General features: G+C 33.4%; 2 protein-coding genes across 2 annotated transcripts; one reads left to right on the top strand and one right to left on the bottom strand.

Moving 5' to 3' along the window:
* Positions 1-505: 505 nt before the first annotated feature.
* LOC114753162 (putative cysteine-rich receptor-like protein kinase 9) lies at positions 506-2,354 on the top strand. Its single transcript, XM_028941834.1, has 2 exons — positions 506-1,282; positions 2,059-2,354. Exons 1-2 carry the CDS (start codon positions 526-528, stop codon positions 2,139-2,141), a joined length of 840 nt encoding a protein of 279 aa, XP_028797667.1. The 5' UTR covers positions 506-525; the 3' UTR covers positions 2,142-2,354.
* Positions 2,355-4,174: 1,820 nt separating this feature from the next.
* Positions 4,175-4,666, bottom strand: LOC114753171 (pathogenesis-related leaf protein 6-like). The gene has a single exon (XM_028941844.1). It carries the CDS (start codon positions 4,664-4,666, stop codon positions 4,175-4,177), a length of 492 nt encoding a protein of 163 aa, XP_028797677.1.
* Positions 4,667-11,700: the final 7,034 nt, after the last annotated feature.

Genomic DNA, 11,700 nt, shown 5'->3' with positions numbered 1-11,700 from the left:
AATTGAAAGAGATCGATAGAAAACAAAAATAATAAGGGGGAGAACTGAGTAAAGTCCAAAATAATTAACGTATCTATTGGTTATGAACAGTTGACAGTATTATTGAAGGGAAAAGAGAAATTTTCCTTTAAGGGGCACAAATGGCCTATTTTAGAATTGAGAAATTTTCACATTTTCTTACACTGTATCTTTCTGCTGCTTCCCCGGATAAGACTATAATGTAATCATTAAACAAAGGACAATAAATCATTATTTGACTTTTTAATTCAAAATCCCCTCACACACACACACACACACACACACATCTCATCACCTCATCACCGAAAGAGCTGACTTTGCTCACTTGCATAATACAATATATATATATAAAATCAAAGTCATTATTTGACCTGCAATATGAATATTATAGAATTTGCAATCAAATTAATTACGGGTAAGATGCTCCACTCCTGAACCCATGACCCTGGCCTCAATCTAAATCTCTTCCATCTTCTCTCTCAAATCAATCTTTAGCTCATCAAAGACATGAAACCAATCTATTTCTCTCTTCTCTGTGTTCTCTTCTATCTTCTTCTCTTTCCCAGTGGCCTCTGCTTCGCCGACATTAATCGTCAAACAGGCACACTGTGCTCGGAATCTGACAACTCACTGAACGAAGACGACGGTTTCCTTGTCAATCTAAGAACCACCATGGATTCTCTCTCTGATAATGTAATCAACCGCCACGGCTTCTACAAAACCCGCGTGGGAAGCAAGAAATCCAACACAGTCTATGGTTCTGTACTATGTAGAGGCGACATATCTGCTGACAACTGTTCTAATTGCGTCCTTAATTCCATCAAAGCAGCATCCGATGATTGCCCAAAGAGCCGAGACGTGTCTGTCTGGTTCAGATGGTGCTTCCTACGGTACGCGAACCAGAGCTTCTTTGGAACCATGGAGGAAACATCAGTGGCAGTGACAAACGATACAGATTTTGATGAGGCTAAGGTTGTTTCAGAAGGGCTTGAATTCATGGGAGGGGTAGCTGAGTCAGCATCGGAGAAATCAATAATGTTTGAGACAGGAGTGTTGGATGTGAATAATGTGACGAAGAGGTATGGGATGGCTCAGTGCACGAGAGACATCAGAAAGGAAGATTGCAGAAGGTGCCTGCAGGCTCAGTTGCAGAACTTCAGAACTGGGATTGGCAACAAGAGAAGATGGGAGATTTATGGAGTTAATTGCTTCATGTGGTACAATGATTATCGCTTCTATAATAATGCCTCGATTCTTCTAAGTGGTGAGTACCATGAAAAAAGATCTTTATATGATTACAACAGTTAGTTATTATCAGCACAAAAGTGAGTCTAATCTTCATATATAGATGTGTGAATCCTATAGAACTTAGGCTTATTTGTCTACCTTTTCTCTTTTACAACAGTTAGTTATTATCAGTACAAAAGTGAGTCTAATCTTCATATATAGATGTGTGAATCCTATATAACTTAGGCTTATTTGTCTACCTTTTCTCTTTTCCTCCTCTCAGTTCCTCAGAGACACTATTTCAAACAACTTTCTTACTTTCGTCAAACTCACTTTATATATAATGATATAAGATGAGAAGTCATTTCTTTTTTAAAGACAGTTTTTTGGCCCATCTGGTTCGGGTGAATTAAGTTGGAGCGAGCCAATTTGATGAAATAGATGAAACTAGCTAGCCTACTGGATGCCCCCACTATTATTTTGTTCTTCTGTCTCTCTTTTTTTCCCCCCTCAAGCAAAGGGTGCCTCGACTATTCTAGGTGGTGGGCATCATAAATTAAACTACTCTCGCCCTAAATGTAAGACTCATTTTGTAGTAGAATTTACACTACAAAATGGGTCTTATGTTTAGGACCGAAAGAGTATTTCATTACTAGAACTGTTATTATGTGTCAGAACTTAAATCTTCTGAAATGTTTGGGGAAAAAAACAAAGATAGACATAGAGAGGTAGAGGCCATTCCATCTGTGATTTCAGGAAATTGCATTAGGAGGTGTTTCAAGGATTTATTAATATGAGGCTTTTGGTTGATAGGGGCTAAGAGACAGAGTCCTTGGAAAAGATACACAATTGGCATATGGGTGGGAGTGCTGGCAATGCTTCAGATGGTTATGTAATTCTGGATATGGATAAATATTGATTATTTTGAAGAGAACTTTTTGGAATATGCATGTGATGATGATGATGATGATGTCCATTTACAAATTTTGTAATTCTTGTTCTTGCTCTTAATTTTTTGGTTAATTTTTGTCAACTTGGTGATTCACAATTTCTTAATATCTATGACATCTCATGACCTCATCATTTGTATTATTTAATTATCTGATTAAACGGATGTTTACTTTGATTGATATATATATTCATTTTGAGGATTTCTTTCGAATATGAACATTATTAAGGTACTGAGACATGAATTTATTAAATCAATATAATCTATTTTTCAACCCATAAAGTGTGATTTATTCGGTAAATGAGTGACCTTTTCTTTAAAGGAAAAAAAAGCATTGTGTATATGTTTTAAATACATAAGAATGATGGTGCGCGCACACGCATGTTTTATAAAAATTGTTTAGGAACTTAAAAAGAAAAGAATAAACATGTATATCAAACATCATTTAACTCGGAAAAATTAAAGTACTACTTGATAGAATTTTTATAATTTGAAATTATTTATTAATCAAATTAAAATACTACTGTAAATGGATTTATGCTAGATAACCAAGGATTAAGGAAAGCAAAAAAGAAGAAAAGGATTAGTTGGTAGATATGTTTTAGGGAGAACTGCTATATATGAGATTTTAAGAAAAAATGATTATAAAAATATATCAATAATAAGAGAGTTGTTATTTTTACATTGTAACTTGTCATTTATAAGTTACCTTGTTGTTTTTAAGACTTTTTAGTAATTATATATATTTTTAGGATTTTATAACTTTTATTGGTGTGTGTATATAAAATCAAGAGTACGATAAGTTATAAGATAATGTGGGTCCATATATATAATTCAGTGTAGTATAGAATAAAAATTTACAGAGGTTTCAAAAGTCAACTGGCATGGAAGTATTAATAATAGGACAAACAACGAAAACGGAAGAACACTGAAAAAAACTATGATAGTATCTAAGACCAATTCAATCAAAATCTTGAAACTGCCTTGAAATTCAGGCTATTAGTATAAATTAATGAATTCTTTTTATTTCTTTTTTATTTTGGTAGATATATCCAGTCATCATCCAACAAGCCGAAAATATAAGCCAGATGGGTTAATTAATTGCTAACACTGTCAATGGCCTAAACTAATTTGTAGTTACGTGGATCACAACGATGAAACCAAAGCCGTACAAGATAATGTAGAGTAACAAAATTTAATTAATACTACTAGTATACTTTATCAACACGTACATACGTTAGCATTTCAACTGTACCACAATAAAATTAGAAGTCTTGTGGCTTGTGCTAATTAATTAACTCGCTGATAGCTTAGTGACGTCTGTATGAAATTTCAACATTTTAGGCAACTATCACCAATACAATAAATTAATGTTACCAATATCACTATATCATATATATATATATATATATATAATCATGTATTTCTATGTTTTTTTCCTATTTATAATTATTTTACGGGAAAATGTATAGATATTAAATAGGCTTGAATGAGGTATCAGGATTGAAGCTAATGTTAACATGTTTATGTGCATGAGTTTAAATTATATTGAATCAAAAAATAAATACATAAATGTAAAGCTGCAAAGCTATTAATGTTTAAGACAGAGCTAATAAAGTTTAAATTTTTTTCTCTATAAATCAAATTCAAAGTAGTTTATAAATAGAATCAGATCAAAGAATATCGTTTAGTATACAACGTTATATATATGTCGGGGTCTCAGGACATATTATATGTTTATTTGTTTATATATGCTGAGTCCACACCAAATTAAAAATATTTGTTATCGATAAGAGATTAAACAGCATAGGTTTTAAAAATTTTGAAATTGGGCACAATCATATCATAATTCTCAAAAACAACAAAATATTTTTTTTATATGGCGGGTCACAAATATGCCACACCTTATTATATATATGCCTGGCCGGCTACCTTCAGTATGACTCTGAAAGTTTACGTTTTTCTTATGAATAATAGTAATTAATAAGGACGTTGGCCAATATAATTGCCCGCAGGATCATAGTTGCAGGACACAAACCACCAGCCATTGTTGCACTGAACCCTAGCACATCCCACACGAACTGAGTTTTTCCAAACCACCTGAGTATAATGCAGGCACTGTTGGCCTCCCACGCAAGAGTTAGACGTGTAATTGTAGTACGGCTTCTCCGCCACCCACAGGTTCACAGCGGCCGTGCCGGTGAATAAGCCGCTGCCTTTGGCAAGGTTCTCGCCGTAAGGCCCGCCGGAGTGGACGAGGTTGCAGTCACTCGTCCTGGAGTTAACATAGTTGAGAGCGTAGGTTGCCACGGTGTCGTCCCAGGTTATGTTTGGGACTCCGACTTGTCCCCGAGCGACGTTGTGGGCGTTGAGATAGTCTTGTGGTGAGTTTTGGGCTTCAGAGATTTGAAACAAGAGAGGTAAAGTCATGAAGAGGAAAAGAAGAGCAAATGATGTTTTGGAGAATCCCATTTTTGTGTCAATGCGACTAGTATATCGTTAGAGATGATGATGATCTTCCTGCGGGTTAGTATAGGGTTATTTATAGGTAAGTTTGCATGAAAAACCATCAATCAATTACTTCTTTTAGTCGTAATTATAATAATTATAAATATGTACCCTCTGATATATTGCACTGTCTTTAGTTCTAATATCAAACATTAAACTATTTTGTTTTTCATGTTTATAATTTTTTTTCAAACTAATTTATTTAACTTATAAATTGAGATATAATTTAGTTAATTTTATAGAAGGATAATTTAGGAAAATCCTATCATACTTATTATAATTAACTAATTTATCTAAATTAATTAAGTAGCTTTTATATTAGATAGTAGATGAAGTATTATATAACATTTTTTGTCCATATATAATATCATTTTTCCCACGCACTTGGGTTTCTAACTGACTATACATTTTTTGGTTTAATTCCTATAACTAATTAATAACTTATATTGAGAATAATTTTGATATTTCATAAAAAAAATAATTCATAACTAACTTTAGCTAACTGACTTGGAAGTAATAGAATAAATTACGAGCAGAGGACTTTATAGTCACTTAAAGCAACTGAGCACTGGTGATACGTTTCACTTGGCTACATTTTCATCATAGACCCTTTTTTATTATGCAAATTGGGCTGCATAGTAACTTAGAAATGACATTAATTAGATTAATGCAGCCGAATTACGAAATCCAAACCCGGATGAGATGACTATATATGGGTCCATATTGTCAATTAATTTGTTTTACATATATTTCAAATTTTATTCTATGTTTACCTTCTTTTCCATTTCAGCATGCTAATTAATTTCACTCCATAGTAATCAGTTTTTCCCTAAGCATGCATGTAATGGAAGAGGAGGATCCTTCATAGTTTAATTAAAAAGAAGAATATTATTATAAAAAAAGTTTTAAAAAAAACATATACACTCTATAAATTAAACCTATCACAAGCCGCTGACTTATATTATATATGATCAATATATGAAACAAAATATAAAAGATAGAAAGAGTCATGGTTAAGTACTATAGGAAAAAAGAACGAGTCAAGGTTAATAAATAATTTAATTTATTTATATTTCCATTTAAATACACATAATTTAATCCAGTAAAATATAGTTGACCCTCGGTCTCTTAATTGATACGCGATACATGCATTTACATCTCGCTCACTGGATGATGGGTTTCTTTTTCAGATGTAATTAAGCGCTTTATTTGCAAAGAAAATTCTCAAAACTAAATATGTTTATTTTTAAATATAATTAATAACCCTGAATCAAAGCGAAACTCAAATCTTCTCGAAACAAACAATAATAATGGTGAATCTAAAAGCTCGTTAGTGCATTGCCCCACAAGCAATGATATGGTTGGACAAAGCATAGATTGGTATAAGTGAGAATTATTTTAATCAGTTGACAAAAAAATAGTACTCTCCCAGTCCTCAATATAAGACCCATTTAACTAATTTGATTAGATTAAGGAAGTTAGGTAAGTTAGTTAATTATAAGAAAAATGACACATTTTTCCTAAAACACCATAATCATCTTTCTTAATACTCCCTCTCCCTCTTCTACTTAAATATGATTGATGGAGTATCTATAGGGATAATTTAAAGAAAATTGATAAATATGAGAAATGAGTCTTATATTTAGAACCAAAACCAACTCAAGAATTGGGTCTTATATTAAGGACCGGAGGAGTAATTCTTAAGAGTTGTACCATATACTCCTTTGGTTCTATTTATAATGCACTGTTAGCATGTTTCACACATTAATTGTCATTTAAAATTTAATAACTTTCTAACTTTATCCCTATTTAATACACATTACACCTCATATAAACAAAAGCAACACAATAATAAATGAGGGGTAAAATTATACATTCATACAAAACATTTCTTTCAGTGCCCTATAAATAGGACCAAAAAATACATTCTCTCTCTGTTCTATAAATAGGATCAAAGGAGTATATGTTTTCTTGGAAGAGTGACACTTACAGGTTCTAAAAAGATTAATTAAATGATAATTAGCTCTAAAAAATTTTAGCTAAAAATAATTTGTAAATATCAATCGATAAACTTGCAAATAGCCATATAAAAATTTTGACGCACGGTAAAATATGATAACAATGACTTATGAGACTTAAATATCAAAATTTATTTTTGTAAATATCTAAATTATGTGTACAATTCTTTAATTTTTTTAGAATTTAACTGTTATTAAATTGATCTTTTCATACTATATATATATATATATATATATATCTCCTATATTTTATTTAGATTATATTTCAACTAGTTGGAGTGGTCGAAAATTTTTCAGAGGTTGCTTTTCACTTTAGACATCATCAGTGGTTACCTTTATGATTTTATCTTCCACCGCATATGGAATACGATATATTATCTTGGTGGCTTCCGCGTGGAGAATGTTTAATATTTGCTAATTAATAAAAATTCCATTTTCAATACGCACACGGGACTCTGGCATATTGAATCGATTTATTAGGCCAAAAAATAAGGGACTGAAATTAAACAAATAATAAGGGAAAGTGATATTTGGATGAACACTGAATCATGAAAATGAGCAAAATTAGAGTTGGTAATATGAGTTAGACCCATCAACCCCCAAAAAATGACAGCTTAGGGTTGGCTAAAAACCAACCTATCTGCAGATGAAACATTTTAACTTGCATCACCTGGTAGGCTAACCCGCATTTTTTTGTATGTTTAAATTGTATTAATTATTATAATTTATATCATATCTAAAAAATTAAAAAAATATCTACTCTTCTGGTCCTTAATATAAGACCCATTCAACTAATTTGATTAAATTAACAAAGTTAGGTAAGTTAGTTAATTATAAGACATGTGACACATTTTTCCTAAAACACCATAATCATCTTTCTTAATACCTCCTCTCCCTCTTTTACTTGTTTATGGTTGAGGGAGTATCTATATGAATAATTTAGAGAAATTTGATAAATATGAGAAATAGGTCTTATATTTAGGACCAAAACTAATTCAACAATTGGGTCCTATATTAAGGACCGGAGGAGTATATTATTTATTTAGTGTTTTCAATCAAGTATTTGAAGAAAAAATAAAATTTCATTATATTTTGTTTTTTATTGTATAAAAAATAGTTAAAAATAAAAAAAAATAGTTGACCCACCATAACATGTTATGATTGGCTAACTATTATAAAAAACCTTTTTAACGTGTACCGCCTATTTCTAACCGGCTACCGCTAACCCGCAAGTAATGCGCTCATCCTCATTGGACCATCCAATAAGTCATTTCCTTAGATAAAGCCAAAGCCTCCTCAATTTGATGCTTACTTTTATGCTAATCTACTGGATTCTGTTTCATGTTCTATGCTCATAAAAAACTTTTTCAAAAAACAGCATGCAATGCGCTCATCCTAGCTAATTGGACCATCCAGATCCATTTGAATATTTCATATTTAATTTAAATAATTTTTTATTTTAATAGATGCGAAATTTAAAATTAAAAAAAAATCTTATAACTGATGTTGAAAAGCGACAAATAAGGGCCATCAGTTTGCCTGCAAGTCTCTTGTCTCTCCATTTCTTCAACAATTCTCTTCTTTCGAATCCCAATCACAAACAGCCATGCGCTTGCCTTATTCTTACGAATTGGTTTTCTCTGGTCACTTCCATCTGCACGAACTGAATTAGGCTCTAATACATATATTTGTGGGAGTCCTTGTTCGTATCAATCTTAAGATGTCACATATATGAACACGTTACATCTTCACATGTCTTTAGCATCACGAGTAGATGTTTCCCAGAAAGTGGCAAAAGCATGGATATTAAAAAACAAGCCATTGACTTGAAGTGACACTCATGTTGACAAAAGAGATGACAGCTTTAAATGATGCTTGAACAAACAAACCGAAGCATTTGAGGGGCCTCACAACTATTGGAAACTAATCTTGCCACCTGTGCGCACCTTCTTCGATCAGAAAGAATCGGCCCCTTCTTTCTTTTGCTAACATCGGTGGTAATAATCCTCATTATATTGCCGTAGCGGAGATAAAAGATTCAGGAGAAGAATCGATCGCCGTGTAGATCGATGAAGTCGTCTTCTTAGCAGGCCGCGGCTGAGAGTCGTCCCCCTCACGGCGGAGGCAAGAGGCAGCAAGGCAGCGAGGTCACCGGACACCTACCTGACTATAGAACTCAAACAAAAACTTAGTTTAAACGCGACCAAAGTGATAACTACAAATGACTAGTAGCAGCGAAGGCGCGTGAGATGGAGTTAATTCCGTGCATAATAAGTTGAGATGTTGTATTCTCCCTTATTCATTATTTTTCTTGCCAATATATATATATACACACACACACACACACACACTAGTATTAGACATGTAAGTAGGTTAGGTGAGCATGTTTCCGTTAAATAATGGAGCATTTGAGAGGTCGTACCCTTGGACCAAAATCTGTCTTAATTATAGCTGCCCAGAAGTAATTAATTCCGTCATTAATGTGATTTTGAATTGTACTATATATAGATACAGTTGCAGTACTGTATAACATTAGAGCCCGTTTGGTTCAACCACATTGCAGGCTTGCAATGGTAATTATTACTGCATTACCATAAAAGGAATGTTTGGTTAGACTTATTAATGGTAATAAAGATTGCACTGGTAATGAGAATTGCACATTTTTTGGTAATGTTTATTCCTAAGGGAGGGCCTATGAATGCTGATTACAAGGCTGCAATCCGTTTTAAGTTGTCTATTTTGCCCATTAAAAAAAACCCTCTCCCTCCTCTCGTATGAAGCACCATAATCTCTGCCTTTTTTTTGCCATCAGTGCCACCGCAGTCAATACCTTTGTCTTCTCCGCTACCTGCGATTTCTTCATCTTCATCTCCCCCACTGTCATCCACCACTTCCATCTCCAGTAAAGTCTATGACATCATCTAAGTTCAAGGAAGAAGATGGTGATGTTTACAATATATTGAAAGAGTTCTGAAAGAATAGATTAAAGTGGAGGATAACAAATCTGCGTTTCTTTGCCACCGCCGACCTCTTCATCTACCCCACCAGCAGGCTTTTCCATCTTCATCTCGGCCGCCTCTTCCCTTTTCATCTCTCCCACCACCATTGACCTCTTCTCCCTCTCCATTAATGTCTGCGGTGTCTCCTGAGTTCAAGGAAGAAGAAGATGATGCTTGTTAAATAATAGATCGAGGAGGGACCAGAACAGATCTACCTGCATCTTCTTCACCATGAGTGACCTCTTTCCTCTTCATCTTCCCATCAGCGACATCCTCTCCCTCTCCATTAAAAGTCTGCATCTTCAACGAAGTTTAAGGTAGAAGAAGAAGATAATGATGCACTGTACTTTCTTTCTTGTTGAAACTATTCCTTTTGGGGTGGATGATGATAGGAAGGTGTCGGAGCATGGAAGGAAAAGAAGGCATTTTAATGGGGACAATTTAGTAATTTCATATATATTTTTATTTAGTTTAATATAAAGAAATAACATTATTACCAACCTTCTTAATATCATACCAAACATGCTCATGGTTATAAAGACTAGGGGTGCACATGGGTAGGGCTGGGCAGGGCAGGACCCCTGCTCGATGCCTGGCCCGAGATATGAACGGGCTGCATTTTGCAGCCCGCTGCCCAGCCCTGCCCATAGAAGCCCTAACCATTTTGGGCTAGGCGTGGGCGGGCTGGGCAGGGTGGGCTTCGTTGCCCAAATAGTGATAACCTGCCAATATCACATGTAAAAAAACTTTCGTCCATAACTAAAAATTACATTTTATAATTTTACATTTTCGCACATTGAAATTATCCAAATAATTTAAAACAAGTCTTAGCAAATATCTAAATAAATAATATTCATAATCCATTTAGAACAAAACAACTCTCAAGATTGTAATTAAAGCCTTGAAATTCAAACGGTTTGCGTCAATCTCCATACAGTTGAGAAAAGAATAAAACATTTAAAAAAAATTGAAGAGGGGTTGAAGCACATTGAGATATTCCATTGAGGGTTGGAGATGGTGATGTAATAGAAGCTTGATTATCCATTCAAGTGGCAAAAATTAAATGTTACCTAAAGGATTGTAAAAAGATATTAAAACTAAAGCAATGGGTTAAAAGGAATAATATAGACCATATAAAAATATGGTGAAATAATTGTAAAAAGATAAATAAAAAATCTTAAAATCTTATAATAATTTAATATAATCACTTTTAATATGCAAACACTTATTATGTGATACAATGCAGTTAGTAGTCCTTACAACTAAAAGACTTCTTTCCATCATATGATTTGTTCATAAAAAATTAATACAAAATAACTAAATATAAATTAAATAAAAAATAAAACATATAATTCATATAATCAAACCCTAATTTTCTTTCTCTGCTCCTACCCCAATCTTGTTTTCTATCTTGTATAAATATTCAAAATTGTTGATTTATACAAATATGTAATGTATGAACTCCATTCTCTAACGAAGAAAGTTGTTAATGGCATATAAGGGAAGACGTGCTTATAAATAGTCAACATTACAACAGCAACACACAATAGGATGTACTCAATAAAGCTCATGAAGAACAAGTTAAAAGCAAGATACTATTGCTTTTTTAGAAAAATTAGATCCCTAAGATGGAAAACTAACAGACATGTAACAATAATAAATTAAATTGCAAAGAGGAGGGAATAACTTTTTTTTGGGGTAAAGAAATGTAATATATTAATATTATTTTATAAATTATAATATATATATAAATATAATCTGGGCAGGGCCAAATGGGCAGGGCAGCATGTCCTGCCCGATGCCCAGCCCTGCCCATGAAATGCCCAGCCCAAAGATGCCCATTCTTTTTTGGGCTCTTTTTTTTCGGGCTGGGCAGGGCAATTTTTCTTCGGGCTTGGGCGGACTTAGCGGGCATTTGGGCTTCATGCACACCCCTAATAAAGACTACATCACATTGAATTACATTACAATGCATTGCACT

The sequence above is a fragment of the Neltuma alba genome, unplaced genomic scaffold (genome assembly GCF_004799145.2).
Source record: "Neltuma alba isolate B1F8T4 unplaced genomic scaffold, ASM479914v2 tig00007746_pilon, whole genome shotgun sequence".
Lineage (NCBI taxonomy): Eukaryota > Viridiplantae > Streptophyta > Magnoliopsida > Fabales > Fabaceae > Neltuma > Neltuma alba.
Note: the sequence above shows the minus strand (reverse complement) of the source record. Positions and strands in the feature narration are given on the sequence as shown.